Source organism: Hesperophylax consimilis, chromosome 6, assembly GCF_061612785.1.
Source record: "Hesperophylax consimilis isolate HC1 chromosome 6, BYU_Hcon_1.0, whole genome shotgun sequence".
NCBI classification, from domain to species: Eukaryota; Metazoa; Arthropoda; class Insecta; order Trichoptera; family Limnephilidae; genus Hesperophylax; species Hesperophylax consimilis.
Genome location: NC_142841.1, coordinates 34,295,215 through 34,315,663, shown reverse-complemented (window position 1 = coordinate 34,315,663; position 20,449 = coordinate 34,295,215). Strand labels below are relative to the sequence as shown.

Genomic DNA, 20,449 nt, shown 5'->3' with positions numbered 1-20,449 from the left:
CGATTTAGTGGGTTAATGAAGGTAAACGTTAATTAATTTAAACAAAATGCAACTCACATCGTGCATAAGATATTGCACAATTGGTTGCTAAATGGAACATTCAACTCTCCGAAAGAAATCTAATATGCTATCAATTTGTCGTCTTCCAAATGCATATTAAATTATACGATTCGTCGTGGGTTTGAGCGGGATATCAATAAACTATTAGCTATATATTTTTTCAAATGGCGCTTGATTTTTCGCCGCCGAAATGATAATTATTGCCACTCGCTTTTACCAAATCAAGTGAAAGTATTAATAAGCAACCTGATAGCAAATATATTACGCGTAATATAACCAGTAAAGCGATTAAATATCCAATATATTTTTACGACCCTATAATGGCGCGTTAAAGTCTCAAATGAATGGAATTCCTTACCTGTGCTCGCAGACCGGGTGTGACCATTGTTTAATACTAATGTGTTTTATAATATATAAACACACTCGATGAATTTTAGACCATTTCTTAAAATATTACCTTCCAACGACGTTAATAAATCAGGGTTACTCAAACTCACCTCGAACTGTGCGTTTAATGCTATTGAGTAACTATGAAATATCATTTCATGAAGTACCTAGCACAAAGCCCAGGCTACAAGCTGTCTATATAAACTCTTAACAGGTGTCTGCCACTCTTGGTTCTTACTATTTATTAGTATCTAGGTTAGTCCTGGGTCGATCGTGAATGACCCGCTCATCGAAACCCGCTCACTAGCCACCAAAGAGCGAGTTAACCAAAAGAGAAACTAACATCCGAATGAGGCGGCCAAATAGGACCTAACTTAAGAAATATTTGTTGCACCGAACGCCACAATATAAACTGTTCAGTCCTACCTGTGACCCTGTGAGAAATCCGTTGCAACCAAGCTTATTTTCACATGCACCGTTTTGTTCCCCCTCCCCGACGCCACCGACTACACAATTAAATATGTCGGTATGTCAATCTACATCTTGGATGAAATATTTGATTTAAAAAAACTTGATCAATTATGTATTGTTGAACGATTTTCGTGTTATTTTGTGTAATGCATCCAATTCGACCTGTGTATCTTGCACTTGAAGATATTTACAGAGGTGTAATTATTGTATTTGACGACTTTAGTACGCGAAGTGAATATGAATAAATGACTCCTTGAATGCAGTCAGAGAGTTATTAATAGAGGTCTCGCGATACAATCTCGGAGGCGCCCATTCGAGGAGATTTTCTCTAAAAAAATAAACCTAATCAAATCGAAATAACTTCCACAAACTGCGCCCTCCCGCCCCCACCCACCCCTTCCCCATCACCCAGCATCTGCCTTTGGTCCACCGCCCGACTGTGGCGTGCATTCCTCCATATGAAAGAAACCAAAGCATGCAGCTAACTGCTTTATAATCCAGAACAGAAATAAGCCGGTCCCGCGGTCCGGAATAACCTTAACCCCAGAAATCCCTGAAAAAACACCCATCGCAATTGTTTTTCAATGCATTTTCTGAGCTTAAAGAAATTTGATGGTGTTGCAATCCGCTATCAATACGTTCTGATATCATTGTATTCTGATTTCATTACGGTCTGATATCATTGTATTCTGATTTCATTACGTTCTGATATCATTGTATTCTGATTTCATTGCGTTCTGATATCATTGTATTCTGATTTCATTGCGTTCTGATATCATTGCACTCTGAAATCATTGAAACCTAATAGCAAAGCTTTCTAATATCTTCTTGAATTCTACTCTAATAACACTGACTTTCAATATTATTGACTCACTCATGATATAATTGCAATCCGTTAGCATTGCATTCTGATTTCATTGCAATCCGAATTCATAACATCCCGATTTCATTGCATTTTGAGTTAATTACATCCCAATTTTATTGCATTCTGCATCCGTATCTATCGCCTAAAAATCATGTCTGATTTAATTTAACCAGTTTTGATTATGGTACGTTTAAAACCGAATTTGAAGCACCACTACTGATAAACCGGACTAATAACCGATTCATCGAAACATGATTAATGTTCGCCAGAAGACGTTGACCCGCGAAGAAGAAAAGTATAAAAACCACATCCTTAGCTACTTAAAAAAAAGTGATTAACTAATCTGAAAATTTTTATGTCTGTGATAATTATATTACCGTTTATGATGTCCGACAACTACTAGTATACAGGGTGTTCGGGGGTAAAGTGCGCTAACTTTGGGAGGTGATTCTACGTGGTGATGAGTAAAAAAAGATAAATAGCTTTTTTAAAAATTCCAATGTTAATTTTTCTGTACAAAAATGTTTTTCCATAGAAGAATATTTCCCCATGCACAAAAATCATCTTTATACCCAAATACTACCTTAAAACGTTACATGTATTTTTTATTTCAAAAAATCATGTAGAATCACCCCCCCCCCCCCGCGATATGTTTTAAAATACTGTTTTTTATAATTTTATTGATCAACAATAATTGGGATCGAAAAAAGGGCGTATTGTTTAATTTTCCATTGACTACAAAATATGGACGTGATTCGTTCGTTTTTTTGTTTAATGTTTCACAATTTCAGGGCCCTTAAATGTAGTTTTGTAGTTGAGCACCTCTGTCGTTGGGCTCGGGGCGCTGCGGCCAGCCCAGTATATAATAACGTGTAGGTACAAGGCAGAAGGCAACAGGCAACAGGCAGAAGATTCCCATGAAGTCCGCTGGCCGCCGCTATCTCGGAATGAATAAATGAGCGACAAATATAAAACGTCTCTCGCGGAGGAAATGCCATAAATACATAAAGATAAAAGGCATCACGGTATTACAAGACCTACCGTAAAAGGTGGATTTATACTAGACTCTGGCACTCCGGCGGGACGTGGATATATTGCGGCGAAGGGTCCCAACCAGCAGATTGACGTTTACGATTGGCTCCTTCTGAAGGTAATTCAAGACGGATGGAGATCGTCAAATGGACGTAACAAGTGATTCTTGGCTTTAAACACCTCGTTGTACCGATTTTATTACTCTTTCCTGCATCTGCCCTCATCTCACTTTTGGTTACAGTAATTATACATTTCTCATTTGAGGCACAAATACTTACCTAGTATCTCAGCAAAATATGGATTTATTAGAATGGAAATCTGGATAAGATTACAATTTTGCAAAATCATACTCTTGCAGCAAGACATTAGCACCAAAATCATTAAATTTACTAGCAGACCCGTGAAAAATCACGGAATATTATGGAGCAGTAATTGTTGATTGAGGTACCTACTAGTACATGTTGATTTTTTATTTTTATTTATTTATTTGGTAAGATATTATACATTTATATACATTATTTAAGAAATGTTTTGACTGCCCAACTAGGAGGATTCCCGTTTTGGGACAGACAAATTAGGATGAGTATTAACATTTTGATACGTTGTTTGATAAGTATAGTATTAAAATAATAATGAAATAATAGGTATATGTACTTTTAACTGGTGCCTTAGCCTACTAACATATTTTGTATAAATATGAATAACAAAGAAAAGAAATAGAATAAAATAAAATATCCAATTAAACATAAGATTAACTGCTGCTTGGGTAGCATTCTAATTTAAAAGTACTAGGTAGGTACATATATACACACAATGAAAAAGATTAGAACATAAAGGTATATTTTACATGGTAAATTTTTTGTTGGAGTTTTTGTTGTTGTTTTTGGTTTGTGTTTGATTTCATTTCTTGTGTAATAAAAGTTCACTCTCCTTTCTATTATTAATTATTTGGCGTGTTTGAAAAAGTCGACGTAGCTCAGTGGTGCAGAGCACCTGACCGAACATCAGAAGATGCGAGTTCAATTCCCGTCGGCGGAATTTATTTTTACTCGGGAGATATTTTGAATTTGTATGAATATTTCAGGCGACTAATTATTGCTTATAATTATTTGAAAATAGAATGTTTGATGATTTATACATATTCTCATTTTTTTATTTTGATTATTAGGCTATATTGCATTAGTACATTATAATAACGAAGCCTGGCTTAACCTAACCTTACATAAAAAAATGTAATACTTATGTTAAATTTCTGGTATAAATAATATACATAATATTTTTTTGGTCCCCAATTAAGACTCCGATTACTAACCATTCTTTTTTTAATATTTACATTTTGGTGCTCGTTTATTAAGTTTTGCCTCCATGTATTTTTAGTGACTGATTATTTAAATACTTATAAGGCAACCAAATTTACTTGCGCACAATGCTCGTACACAGATGTTCTCCACTCGAGCGATTTGTGTCATATATAATATATATATATATATATATTTATCAGATCATTTAATAAATACCAGTCTTCAAAATAATAACATGGATACAAAAACGACTTACTGCTGTTCAAAGTCAATAAATCCGCCTAGATTTCACAGTTTATTTCATATTTCTAGGTTTTAAAATTTTGGCACATTACGGCAAGCGATATGCCAAAAAACGCTCGAGTGGTATTTCAAATAGTACCTACATAGAATTTGCAACTAATAGTCTTGTACGCAATTAATTTTTTAATAATTGATGTCAATCTGATGAAGGCTATAGGTAAACAAAACACTCGACAAAAACAAGAAGACTTTGTGGATAAACTGTCAACAAATAGATCGCACTGGGAATAAATAATTTTTGTTCAGTGTACAATGTATGACGAACGTGCGCCAATATTTAATATTGATTCTGTGTCTGCAAATAAATTCAACTAATTAGTTTCTCAAGCAAATCGAAAATTATTAACAACGTTTTGAGATTCCGCTGATATTCCCACCGCATTAGCATGTCGCGAAAATTCTAGAAGTCAATTCAAAGGAAATTCTGTATTGAGAAGGCAAAGTTTACAACATACAAGTATAACAAAAATAAAAGACAGGTAACATCTAACATCTCGTACCATTGGTAATACCTGGTAGGAGGCTTAAAAACATCGTTAGTGTCTGATAATAATAATAATAATGATTGGATTATTTGTGTAGCGCCGTTTTCGTGAGAAAATCACATCAATGATGATTCATGCTTTGGTGTCAAATTTATATTTAGCTTAATTTGTATTCTACCTAATGGGCAGTGGAAGTTCATTGTTTAGCATTGTTGAAAAGCACGCATCTAAAATTTATTTGGCCATTTTATGTCCTTTGAATCTACGTAGGAACTTGAATCTACTTGAATTGAACCTACCTAGTATCACGAGCAGTTTGTATATTGTCAAATAGAGTTCTGTGTTTTTGGCGTAAAGTTGCTTAGTGTTCAAACCACAGATTCTCGTAAAGATTTTGCCGGAACTTATCTGGTTATCTGTAGTTTTAGAATTTAGTCTTTATATATAGTTACTATCTGAACTTTTGAACATTATTCATATTTAAAAGTTGAATGGAACTTTGTCAGGACAAGTGCATATGTCTGCCGGCCTTAACCGGTCCTTAGAGTTGAAAAATGGGGAAGCATAAACATATTTTATAAAGTATTATGTACCCAAATATACATTAAATACCTGCGACAATCTTTCATGGCCGCAAAATGATTGATGTTCTTATCAAAGTAACGGCAAATTAATCCGACCGCCGTATGGTGATCGAAAAATCTAAAACAATGTAATGAACTATTAATTGAATAAAGAAAAATATTAAAAAAACTTCAATGATCGGTGCTACTTAGGAAGTGTTGTGAGGCGCGCCTCAAACTAAAAACCACGTGACTATATCAGCTACCGTTCATTTCGATTCTGTGTGACTTCCTACCCCTTCCGCCTGTATGAAATCAGCCAGTGGCTCTCTGAGGCGGGCCCTATGTCTGCCTATGACAACCAGTCCTAGTGAAACAGAAAACGATTTGGAAATATTTAAATTGAATTAACCTTAAGGCTCAATGTATAAATGGGAAATATTTAAATTGAAGTAACTTTAAGGCACATATGAATACTATGATTTGGAAGTATGGGTACGTTTATCTTTTCTCCTCTACGTTTTAAGGGAGGCAAAGCCTTCCCTGCCTCATTGCATGAACTGCATGCCACTGGCTTTAGCATAGGACGATGAGACCCAGGATTGTGAGAATTGTCCTTAATCTCGAATTCAGATAATTTCCCATGCATTGTCCTCCTCCCATTTTTATTGCATTGCCGGTGTTTCTTCCCACTTGTTCCGCCGCGTTCCTCTCGCCGTCTCGGTTCCCTCCTTGTATTGGTGTACAAGTTGAGAGAGTTTCGTGCCAGATTCGGAGGTCAGCCGCCCTCCCCCCAGATCCCAGCATCCCTCCCCCCGTCAATTCTCTTCACGAGGTTCTCAGAATCGCCACAGGAAACAACACATCTCAAACTTCAACGGTTAAATTTAAAATCACAAGAATTATCGAGCTTTCGCGTCTAAAGCATCAAAAAACTGATATTATCTACAGTTTACCTTTTCATTTCGTCTTCGTCATTTTTAGAAATTAGCTGGCTGTTGAATTTAATTATTATGCTCAGTAGGTATTTTAAAACAATAAAAAATACTAATTTCGGTTGTGACTCTGTCTGTTACTCCGCTTCAATGAACTCTAAAACTTTTGCTTTAAATTAAAGTTTTATTTTAAAAATGAAGAATCCAAACAGATACTTTTAAGTACATAATATAATAAAATATTTAAGGATTTTTTTTTCATTTTCTCAATTGGAACTGATTTTTGGAGAGTGAAGATAATCCCCATTGTCGTATTATATCTATATGAGATAAAGTTAGTCCAATTTGACCTCCGACGCTCCCAACGCTCAAACGCCGAACGATCGGAAACTACCGAATCCTGTTTCCGCGCACTGCTACTCGCGTGAAAATAGTATGAAAAACACATTATGAAAATGTATCTAAATCCTGAAATAATTTATGATGCTTCTACTAACGAACGTTATTGAAAGTCTGGAATGTTTAGCATCACTTCATAAAACACTTTTTATCAATCTTAACAATAGAAGTATTAACACTACTCTTAACAAAATGAAACACCGGCAAACAAAATCGTTAGCTGATGTATTTTTTGTTTCCACCGAGCGGATGATCGGTGATAAATTCTTATCGACTACAGCCTCCCATACAAGTTGTAGAACCTTCTCGAAGACGGTTGAGTTGGTAAAGATGGTTGCTGTATACCCGTCTCTGTTGAGCGACCTCTGGTCGAGGTGTTCTGTGGGAGGATCCGGCGAGAGAGATGCGCCGTAACCCCGGGGCTTGGGTTCGACACCTTCCCGAGGCGAGTTCACCTCACAGCTCTCAGCTATCAGCTATCAAGTCTCAGCTCTCAGACGTTTTCAGGTAACCAACAAAGACTAGATGCACCTGCAAACATGGGAACTCTGGACGTAATCGTGGCCTGGATAATCTTAATTATTTACTTTTAAAAAATCACCACTGTTAATAATAATTTAACAACTATCACTTAGTGCAAAATACTTTATTTTCTAACATCGTGTTTTGTTATGAATTCGTCAGTACATCAATGAATTCATCTGTCCTATCGAAGGCAAGTTGTGCCAATTTGTGAAAATAAATTATGAATCTAATACACAAAGTTACAGTGTTTTATCAATTTAATATTGTAATAATATTATTATCGAAGAGCTAGTGGGAACAACACGTAACACATCCTGTAAAACTCAACGTAATAAGATAATTTATATTAATAATAATCCGAAATCAACATTTCAACATGGTTTTATCTACGATTAACGGACGATAAGATGCTCCAAAGTGGTATTTAATGTTCACAAAGCTGTCTCAATAAAACAAATATTTTGCTTTCATTTTTAAATTGTGGGAGATTAATCAACCGACGCAAATCACTTCGAATAAGTATGTGAAATGCCAAGAATATAAATGTAGAGAATTACTTAGAATCAGTAATCGAAAAGCTTAGAATCGCTGGGATGTAATGTAGTTGAATGATTTATCAAATACGTTCGGGCAAAGTGTGGGAAAGGCATATTTCATATTTGATATGCAGCGGAGTAATGTATCTAAACATTTCACTTTGCTTTGGTCGGCATTCGATAAATCACGGCACAAAGGAAGCTGAGGAATGCTACTAGCTCTGGAGACTTCTTCGTATGAAGTCATCCGAATGCTAAGTCTGATTGATTGCTGTTTTTATTGCTTGCTAATATACTTACATAGTCCAGAGTCTCACACTCACGCCTTTACCAGTGACTAGACCAGTCCCAAGCTAGTAGTAATTTTTACTTCTCGTACTAACCTTTGGCATCGCGCGAGGGCGGCCACATTTCCCTTGTTTAAACCATCAAATTTATGCGTATAAGATAAATAACGCCGTTTTAACTGCCGTTCACTATATCTTATTTTATGACGTGATTCACAAAGTGATAAATATGCGTATTAAAAGAGTAGCAATAAATACGCATGTTTAAGAGGGTGACGCTGAACTTCATGACTGTGAAACCTATGCGATTGGTAGGAGTGAATTTTTGCAGTCGTTCAGAGTGAAGGTTTTCCTGATGGTAAGCAACCTAAAATTATTCGTAGGAAGGTGCATCAGAAGTGCATTTAAATGGTTGTTATATTCTTTAAGGTATGTTAGCAGTGATCACCTTTTGCAAATAACACGTTGGCTTAATCCTGCTTTGATCGACAGTGGTTGTTCTTGAAGCGTGATAGTAATCTGTTAACTGATTTAAAGTGTTTTGGGAAAACAATTCAGTGCGAGCAAGTCAGCTCATTTTGTAATAACATTATTGTCCGGTTTTCTCAGTAAAATTACTTAGTCAGCAATCCGGGCAAAGGCTACCGCTGCTCAAGTCACCTCGGAGGCCTTTGTTTCGCCCTAAACCTTCTTATTGCAACAAAGCCTGCCCATTGTCTCCTGGCTCGACACAATGCGAGCTGGTTATCGATTCTTAATTCCATTTGTCAGATCCGAGGCACGCATTGGACTGGAAAATATCCTGTCAACGAAAATTGGGATAAAAGTAACGCGTAAATGGATAATATTTCGGACTAAGGTAACGGTTCTTATCCTGATTTCGAGAAAATTTCGGTAAATCGTAAACGGTACTTGAAAATTCAATTACAATTGATTTTTGGAACGATCACCAATGAGCTCATTATTGGCAAACGGTATCTTAGAATGAATACAACCGGTAAAACTTTATTTTAAAGTTATGTTTAAAACAGCTATTTTTTATGTAAAGTGATACGGAAATTTTTTCACACGCGTTACTTTAACATGTTTTCGCCTTGGTTTCTTCGGTGTGATGCCACTTACTCCGAAAATGGTTAATTTCATAACGTATGTGCTAAAAATTGACGGCGTGTTAAACAAGTGGGAAATGATCGCGATATTACTCGTCCCTCCGCCCCACCACGTACTGATAATGGACCGCGCAGAAAGCTCATCTCCCGCAACAGGTTATGGTTCCACCTTCCACAAGGCGAGAGCGGTGAGGAAAATAACCGAGTGGAAAGGAACAAAGCCGAACAAAGCCGGACACACCCGAGTAGATCGACAGCCTACAGCGTCTGAGGGCGATACATTGCTCGAGCTTTATCTTTAATTCTTTACATGGCTGTGATTCAATTTCTGTCCGCGGAAATTTAAATTTGCCAAATCACGAGAACACGAGATGAACGTGATGTTTGATTCACGTGATTATCGACTTGAAAGTCTACGCGATATTTCTCTGTGCTAAATCAAAGTGTTTTATTGTTTCTGCAGTCACGCTTTATATTTACCACTCAAATAAACATGGGAATCGAAAAATGAATGCCATACAAACCAATCTCTATTAATAAATTTTAAAAATTAACCATTTTCCTAAACTTATGAAAATATAACATCAGTTTAAGCATAATTATGTCAGACCTGGTTGTGTTCATAGAATCAAAATTGACAGTCCTGCCATCGTTGCCACTATTAAATTACATGTGCCGACTAGACAAGACAACATATAACATTCTCCTGCAATAAATACACAACCAACTATCAGACACACTCACTGACGAATAGGATGCATGATCTTGGCAACAAGTATGGGGGTAATATTTAAATATTTATTGACTCCATTTATAGAACTAAGCGTAATCTATACCAGCACTTTGTTGAATCCTACAGAGTAACGTTGATAATGTAGTTTTAGTGATTTGTCTTATACGTAGTATTGTTCTAGTTTCTATATTATTTTATGTTACTGTTACTTTAGCTTTAATTTTTTTTGTATAATTTTCGATACTTAGTATATTTTGTTTTAAAATGCATGTAAAAGCCCGGCTGGCTGGGCGTAAAACCTAAAAAATTAAATAATACCTGCTGATAATCATTTATAATTTTAATGGCGTACTCCTCGGCATTTTAATTATATCTAATGTTATTTAACTAATACAATAGTACAGAATCAAGGTTATTGACTGATTTGGTAGCAAGCAGGAGATAATAATATATTAGTAAGCGTGTACACACCATACCTATTGTTATCAGATATATTAATATTCTAGCATTATCGAATTCCATTTCATTAATCTACATGACAAAAGTAATGTGTATGGGCTGCGTCGCTTTTATTCCAACTCACATTCAGGTATTTTAAATGTGAAGATAATTTAAATAAGTATTTTTATACAAATCGATGGTCTGCAAACTGGTATTAAACGTTGTACGTTGCTGCGATTTAGCGTAGAACCCACTTCCATTGAATTAAAAAGGTGTACGCCTCTAGTCGACAAATGAAAGTGATAAATATTATGTGTATTCGAATTGGAATCATCATGGTTGATCGGAATGTTAAATTGATAGCTCAGTGGGTTGAAAAAATCGCGTAAATGGTATTTAATTGATTGTCAATATTGTTTTTGTTTATTAACCAACTTAACATCACAGAATTTTCTCCTATTGGCAGAAATTATAGAAGGGACTAACTGTGACACATCTCTGTTTTAAGACACCTTGAATCCTTGTTGTATCCATTTTTTCGTGTTTTCTTATGGAATAGTTTCCAAAGTACAACAGTGAAAATCTGAAATGTTGACGAAGAGGTTGTATACTATCAAAATTTTGTCACCAGAAAATACTGTACGGAATTAGTGTCTTCGCTGAGATTCTAGCCACCCTCTCCCAATGGATTCGAAAATATTGTCTGGAGAATTAGTGGATTCGAAAATATTGTGGGGAATTAGTGTCTTCACTGAAATTCTCTAGCCACGCCCTCCCCTCGGATTTGAAAATATTGTCTGGAGAATTAGTGGATTCGGAAATATTGTGGGGAATTAGTGTCTTCACTGAAATTCTCTAACCACGCCCTCCCCTCGGATTTGAAAATATTGTCTGGAGAATTAGTGGATTCGGAAATATTGTGGGGAATTAGTGTCTTCACTGAAATTCTCTAACCACGCCCTCCCCTCGGATTTGAAAATATTGTCTGGAGAATTAGTGGATTCGGAAATATTGTGGGGAATCCAAAACTGAGCAATCGAGAATACCTCATTCATACAAACCTAAAACAGAAAAAATCGGAATAGGGTCCACGAGACAAAATAAATGGGGACCTCTTTATCAGAGCATCTTTAAGAATTGGTATCAAATTCAATATTATTTTAATAAGATTTTCATTTTATAATTCTTCATCGTGTCCACATTTTACAGGGTGTAAATAAATAGATTGATCCATGGGCATTTCAAAATCGTGGTCTGTTATCAACTGTTGTCTGTTGTTTTACAAAGCGTGGATCCCAATCTACAGACTCGGCTCTGAACAACTTTCTATTGTTTTTTGTTATTACGAATGTTCTCACACATCTCATCTCCGCTTAAAACAACAGTCTCCTTGTTTACCGCAGAGTCAATAATGGATATACTTCTGGTACAGGCATGCCGCAGATAGCTCCGTTGCAACCTCTCCCTCTTTCTCGTAGACGATTCATAATATGATAAAAGGTTACAACGGACCTCTTAGTTAGGTACCTACTCAGAATGTTTGTCGAGAGATTCAAGAGTGGTTGAAAGACAAAAAGGAAATATTTATTGCCTTTTGTCTCTTATTGGTTTATAATACCTACTTACATAATTTATTAGTACCCACACGGAGAAAAACTATCTCCTGTTAAATGAATTTAAAAAATGATACATGCCAATTTCCTGATAAAATATTAGTCATTCTGAATAATACATCGAGAACACATGTTCTTTTCCGAATAAATATCATAACGGAATACGACAATATCAGGATGTCAATATCCATATTTGTATGAACACATGTTCCGCCGTCCTCATAAAACATTCTCATTTAACTAATACATTGTTAGGAACTTTGTCAATTCATTTCTTAAAGGCCTGCAGTAACGTTTTTAACAAGAAAACGAATAATTTTACCAGTTTTTTAATAAATTAACAGTATTTAATTAAATAGCAACACAAAAACTATCCTCATTTTTTTTTGAAATCTTAACATAACTATAAAGAACAAAATATTCTGTATAGCGTTTTTGCTTCGATTTTTCAGATCGACACAATTATTTCCATCCCTCAACGTCAATTTCACGTAGCTTTGAATATTCACTTATTTCTAAATTAAAATGATGACTGTCATTTCATTTTCAAATGAATTGAACAATTCAAAACAAAATGTTATATTGTTTCAATATACTATACATGACCGCCGGCATAGTCCAGTGGTTACGCATTGGACTGCCATTCCGAAGGTCGCGGGTTCGAACCCGGCGTGCGCAAATAAATTTTATTTGATTAATTTGTGTTATTTCACAATTAATTAGGTAATTAAAATAATATATAGTATATTTGCGGCACGTTCCAGAGTAGAAGATACTACCAGTATCGCCCTGGTGTAAGACCACCATTCAGAATTGAAACGTTGCTCCAAATGGCTTTAGCCATGTTTAGTGACTAGATCTGAATAGCCAGGTACTTCCCCACCTTCCTCTTTCCCTTCCCCACTTACCTTCAGCCTCACAACATCCCCCAATTGGGGATGCCATAGTCTCACTGGATCCAGACGGGAGCAGTTGGGACTCTTGTGAGGTATTCACTATAAAAAAAAAATAAAAAAATACACATAGACCTAGGCCAGTGACGTAGCTTTAGCATTCCCTGAGGGGTGGCAATGGAGAAGAGGGATAAAAGAGACGGTAGCTAAACATTGTTGCTATTACATAAAATATTATCAATAACTAGCTGCACCTCGCCACGCTTTGCTGTCTATGCAGATAGAGAAACAATAGCGCGTGCTACTTTTACGTCCAACAGATAGTCCTGTTTTTTTAAAAAGCATGTTTTTACGTGTCGCAGGTGACATCCGTATAATATAGTTATACAGGGTGTATCGGCACTAACCCGAAAAACTTTAACCAGCTATTCCTTAGCACATTTGGAGTAAAAAATGTTATGGGCACTTTGCTGTCCGGTAGCATTTTTTTTTCAATTAAAAACAAAAAAATTTAAAATTTCCACACTACATCACTGTCATTGGCATTGCATTTCGTGTTCAACAGCTGTTATAAGCAAGTATGTCAAAAAGCGTCTTCGCTCTTTCGCACACACTAAATAATAATAGTTAAAAATGAGACGAATGGTGCCGTGCCATTTCGTTGTGATTGAAGTGTGCGCCAATATAGGTACACACGTGCATTATTCAACGGAATTCGAATAAAATATTTGCCAGATGGGTTTTCAAACTTTGACAAAGGATAAAACAGTGGTGACGTGTGGTGAAAATATGAATAATAAATTTTTTATTAAAAAAAAACGTTACCGGACAGCAAAGTGCACATAAGATTTTTTACTCCAAATGTGCTAAGGAAAAGCTGGTTAAAGTTTGTCGGGTACGTGCCGATACACCCTGTATAAAAACACACGCGTATTCGAATGAAACGTTGTGTCAAAATTTAAAAACAATCGGTGAAGAACTTTTGAAGGTTTAAAAATTTTGAACAAACGAACACTTGTATTTTTATACTTAGATGGATAGATTGATCTTTTTTAATTAGAAAATTATTTATATTTCTAGTAATTAGACGGTTATTTGAAACTAACAGCCCCATTTCCAACGTTGAAATGAAATTCGATTCCACTATAAAACCAGTCCTCATAACACAAAAGGCAATTCTAAAAATTACACTTAGGATCCCCATCAGAACTCCTACCGACTATGTTTTTAAAACCCTGAATGTAATGACACCAAAACAATTATACGCAAAAGATATACTAATTTACGCATTCAAAAACCAGGACAACTTTACACAGACAAACTCAGACAGACTCACAAAATCAACATTACAACATATGTTACACCAACCTACAACTAAAACAATTTTGGACAAAGAAATATGCAGTATTATTCTATAAAATTATTTAATGTCCTCCCTTTTGAAATAAAAAACATTAAAAAAATAACTGACTTCAAAAGAAACATTAAGAAATGGATTATGGATAAGGGAAGGAAGAATATAGATATAATTTTGCAACCCAACAAAGACTAAAACTTGTATTATGTTTTATTTTTCTCTAAATATTGTTTTTTAATTTTCTATGTAGTATTTTAACATATGTACTTATACTATTTCAAACACATAACCATGTACAATGTGACCTTAGAACGGGGTACCCCAGTAAGGACACATTATCTTATATAAAAAAATAGTTAAATAAAAAAAAAAAATAATAATAAACCTATTTAACACTATAAGGGCATTACGACGAATTTAAATATTGTAACACTAAAGTTCGAGGGTGTGTTATGTTTTGAATTGTTGTTTTTATCTTCCTATGTATTTTAACAATGAAAATACATACAGTCATATGACAAATTTAAAATCCAATGCAGCCTGACTCCTCACGTCTCTAGCAAGCAAGCAGTGTCGCCGTGACTAGGGCCGTGTGGTTAGGATTTAACTTATCTACCTGTCGAATGGGGAATTGTTAAATACGATTACTCGTCTTTATCTGCTGACAATTGTCACCCACGGAGATAAGCGAGCATTACCATTATTTGTTTTTAATATCCTACCTGTTAAAGCGTTTAGAATTGTTAGGCTTCCTGGTTTTTTTATGTGGCTTTGTGAACTTAGTTAACGTTTCTGTGTAGCCGTCTTTGTATGCGAATAAAGCTTTTAGTTGTGTATATTGCTTTTTAATAACCAACTGTCATGTTTCAACTCGTTAAAACACAAGAATGGGTACCTAAATTGGTTGATGGATGATTGACATTATGTTTTACAAACGAAAATCATCAATAGGTTATTTTTCGAGGAATCTTTTAATTTACTCCATGTAGGACGGCAGTTATTTACTTGGACACTTGAACACCTCGTTACCAGCTCTCCTAGTGAAGTGTTCACGAAACTACCCAACACAAATTTATATTACAGTAATTTCGTAACTTCACACCCCCCAATTTTTATTGATAGGTACTTGTTGGTAAAATGTGAAGTAGGTAACTGTTTTAAGTCGATATTTGACGAGTTTGATGGTAATCGAGTGTTTTCGTTAATTTGCAGAATCTTCAATGACCTCTCCCTCGGGCGGATGTTTCCCCGCCGCTGGCGTTGTGCGGCTCCAGGGCGGGCGACGCGTCCCCCTGTCGCAGCTGCGGCCCGGGGACATGGTGCTCGCGCGCGACTCCGTCTCCTCGCGCCTGATCTACTCCGAGGTGCTCACCTTCCTCGACCGGGACGAGACGGCTTCCCGCTGGTTCCTCAAGTTCCGCCTGGAGAACAACAGCACCGTCACCGCCACTGAGGCGCACCTCCTCCTGCGCGAGGACGGGACGCAAGTCTTCGCCGCGAGGGTCAATGTCGGGGATTCCCTCCAAGTGCCGGATGAGCAGGAAGGCGTGGCGATAGGCGCGCGAGTTGTGGACATCACGAGGGTGCTGGAGCACGGAGTGTACGCGCCACTGACGCGCTCGGGCACTGTGGTTGTTGACGGCGCGCTGGCTTCGTGCTACGCTGCCATCGACAGCCAACGCCTGGCACATTGGGCTTTGGCCCCTCTACGCGCCTGGTTGTGGCTCACTCCCAAGCACGCCCTGACGGAGGGGGTGCACCCTTACGTGAAAGCCTTACACTCTGTGGCGTGGTACATTTTCCCCAAGAGCATGCTCTACGAGTGAAGTGACTCTAAATATTATATAAACAGACAATTACCAGTGATTATGTTTTGTGAATTGGACGGTTACGACCGCGGTGCGGCAACAAATGGACATCGGTGTGTTTTCTTTAATGACGTTATATATTTTTTTATATAAAGTAAATCGTATTATTAATTTAGAATATGTAAGAAATGCAGTCATATCAACTACATTTATAAAACCTTACTGTAAATATTACACGCTCTCTATAACAAAGTACTTTTATTAATAACATTGCCGCGCGCAAACAAATGTCTTATTTTATCAAATTATGAAAAAATATTATTCTGTACTGTTGTACTGTTACTGGAAACAATCCGATCGTAGAAATAATAGTATATTTCGTTTTCCTCTCAGCTCGTCAGTATTTTTTTTTATTTTGTACACCACAATATATATTAATTATTATTATTTACTTTGCTAAATCACAAACACGTATTCTAAATTAAAAATATGACTTTAATCTGCTTTAGGTATGTGATTTAATATCTGTGATTAGATTAGTATGATCAAATACCTATTTTTAATAAGCGTATTGTAATTTTCCATACTATAACTGGAGGCAATAATATGTTTGATATCGAGGCCTGTATTAATATAAATGTACCTACTTTGTAATTGGATTACCTACTTTTAAAGAAAATTAAGTTCCTTTACCTATCAAATTGACTTTTGAAAGCATATGATTTTTTTATAAAATCATAGAAACATATCGGGTGTTAAATTCTGTAATTATTACCAAAATATTTGATCATACGAAGTCTTCACACCCAAGAACAGGAAGTTAAAACTAACACGGCTCATGTGTTTTTAATTGTTTCTCAACTGAGCGTAGGTATGTATAATTATTACCGTGTAACTTGTAATATTACAAAAAAAATCAATTCGTAAAATAGTATTATGTTGTATTTGTACAATATTTCAGGTACGGTGTTTTGTTTGATAATGTACAGTGAATTATATAAGAAATACAGGCTTTAAAACATTTAACAAACGCGAATTACAAAATATTATCTAGAACCTAATAGCCATAACTCGCATACTCTTTGGTAGAAAATATAAGCATTTTTTAGCATAGAAAAACCTAGCCAATCATTTTTTTTCTACGATTTCAACTTTGTTAAATATTAGATGTATTACCTATATTTAACAGTTATGATAAATACATATCCCTTTGTACTTGTGTAGTGTTTGTACTGGGCACGCTTAAAATGTGAATTTGAAAATTGTTTTTATAAAAATTGACAAAATTAATATAATACTAAATTATTTTGGTAGCCATAGGATCGATGATAATTTAATGCTTTGTAAATTGTAAAGCAATAGCTAAATTTCTTTCGTTGAACATTGTCAATATTTTGTATTCGTTAGACTGTACATTGTGAATTGTATTAAACAAAGGCACAGCGCGTTGGATGAATTTCATCGGATGAAATGAAAAAAACTTGTACAAAATATTCATTATTGTACGAACGAGAAAATAATTAAAGTTGGTTTTTATCTTCGAAATGTATAACAATGAAAATGATTAGAGTATCACATTTTATTTTATGATAACTTTTTTGGTCTACAAAAAACGTTTTCAAATTAACGTATTCGTATATATTTACATTCTTATTCTCCATAATGTTAGCCATTCTAAATCGACCAACGATACAAAAATTATATTTATTTATTTATTATAATCATTATTAGTAGTTTCCTTTATATCAACTGGGTTTTGATAAGAAGTGATAACTTCGTAATAATTAAAACAAAAACTGGTTGAAAAGGGCGATTATATTTGTAAACTGCTTCGTTTCCTCTTATAATTTTGGTGTAATTTGAATTTATTACAAGAAAACTGAAAATTATTTTCACGATTCCTTATAAGTAATAATTTATTTAATCCGAAAACTAAATAAAAATAACTAGTTCAATTACATATTTTACTATCGAAAAAATATAATAGAATTGTTTTTTTTTCTTCGACTTAAAACTTATAATTTTTGCCACAATAACAATAATTTTTACGAAGTAACTATACATAATGCTCGTTTGAGCCGTTTTCTTAGATAATTATTTTTTACATTCAAATAATGTATTTTCAGTTTATCTTTAAGTAATTTTTATATAACAAATAATTTACAGATATTTTAAAAGTTTACAAATATACAAAAATATATCACGATCTTCATAAATGCGTTAATCTTTCATATTTTTTCCAATTACTTTTTTGAGGACTTCACAATGAAGTGAAAAGGTTTCCATCGGATGATTTGTATAGCGCCGTTTTTGTGCAAAATCACCTCAAAGGCGCTGTTCAAATATATAATGTACCATGTATTCCCAATACTTTCTTTTGTTGATTAATTTATTGTACATAGAACATCTTAGAAAGAAGCATACATTTGTTAACAGTTGTACTATTTTGTATTAAGTGTATTTTGTTTTAAAAAAATGTATGAATAATATTAAACGAACAAAATAGCAATACGTTCGATAATGAATAATATTTTTTTCATTTTTGTTTCAATTTTAATAAAACTATTAATACCAATAAAAAAGATTTCTGTTTTGTAAAAACTTGTCTTAAATCATTGAAGATCGATCGGGACTCTCAAATGAAAATTTGAAACAGATAAATCACAAAAAACGTTCATCTAGGGACTGAACCCAGCACCCGGCAAAGCTGAGGTCTTGGGTTCAATTCCTAGATGGGACCGTATATTTTCCTTTAAAATGTATTACTTTATTATCGAATTTGTTTTGCAGCAAATTGTGAATCTTAAATGATTTGAACTACTTAAATGATACATTATTAGTGTATGTAATCCATTTTGTAAATAATTATATGCAGTGAAAATTGTAATATTGTGGCCATGTTTTGGCTATTCAGTATTTGGGTGTTTATTTATAGGCTTTGCCTTTACTATTAAAAAATGTTTTATTTTATAACGAAAATATGAAATAGGTTTTTACTTTTGAAACATAATAAAGTAATAATTTTGTGCCAACATTAAACCTTTGTTTTTGTTCCAACTTACTTCCTTATAGCAAAACCTCCCACATAGGAGGTTTTTCTTATAATTGCTTTCCCGTAGGTGAGTACAACCAAAACCTCCTAGATCGCAGGTTTTGGGTTAACACACTCAACAGTCAACATGGAAACGCTGAGAGATTAAATTGTATCTAGGTGATCAGATATACCTACTGCTGTATAAAGATATAAAGAATGATTTTATTTATACTATATATTTACATAACAGCGCAGACCTGTGAAAAATCACGGGATATTGTACATTAGTAAAACTCGTTAGTTAGTAAATTTATTTATTTAGAATTAACGGCAAAAGTATCGTTTATATACATGATAGTTATAGATAGTTAGAGTTCAGTTTAGAAAAAAGTGTAATACGCTTTGTGTCAATCACTTATATACAGTGGTACCTCGACATACGAGTTTAATTCGTTCCGCAACCTTACTCGTATCTTGAATTACTCGTATATCGATGCAGATTTCCCCATAGAAAACAATTAGACTACCATTAATCCGTTCCAACCCCCAAAATTTCACCCCAGTTATTTTTGTTACGTGGTTTTGATCTCCTTTATCTCACTTCTAGAAATAACCTCCTCCTCCTCTGACTCCTCGAAACCAATTTCTTCCATAACATCCGTATGCTGCTGTGACTGTAACTCTTGTATCTCCTCAGTCGTCAGTTCCTGGGTGTGCTCCTCAACGAGTTCGTTCACGTCTCTCTCTTCCACCTCTAGACCCATGGATTTACCCAGAGACACAATCTCCTCCTCTACTGACATACCCCGGGGTTCCAATCCCCGGCTGGCTTTAAATGACTCTTCCGATGCCTCGTCGATGGAAGTCTGGAGGTGTAGTACGGTATAGTCTGCCACGAGCACTCACACAGAGCGGCTCAACATAGTCCAAAATGGAGTACTAACGAGGAGTACAAGCCTACCATGTAAAAAAACTTTATAATGTTTTACAAAAAAAAATATCTGAATAATCCACTGCCTAACATAAATACTCAACCAGAGCAATACGTTAAAATATACAGGTTACTCCCAGTTCGAATACGCATTTTGGAGAGAGAAATATAAAATTCTATTCTACAAAACTATGCAATGCTCTAAAAAATCAATTCAAATAACGGAAAGGAATATATTTAAAACAAAAATAAAAATATGGCTGAGAGAACAAAGTAACAATCAACTTACAAACATTTTGAAAACAATGTAAAGACAACTTGAAACATCTTTCAAAAACTACAGGCCGCCTCAGAACAGGAAACCCTAGTGAGGAGGACTGA

The 20,449-nt window shown here is 35.1% G+C and overlaps 1 protein-coding gene across 1 annotated transcript in view; it reads left to right on the top strand.

Annotated features, from left to right (window-relative positions):
* Positions 1-16,562, top strand: part of hh (hedgehog signaling protein) — a 105,080-nt gene extending 88,518 nt beyond the window's left edge. Inside the window, exon 3 of the mRNA XM_089632929.1 lies at positions 15,508-16,562. Coding sequence (XP_089489055.1) covers positions 15,508-16,121 — 614 coding nt within the window. The 3' untranslated portion in view covers positions 16,122-16,562. The remainder of the gene's footprint in view (positions 1-15,507) is intronic.
* The last annotated feature ends 3,887 nt before the right edge of the window (positions 16,563-20,449 follow it).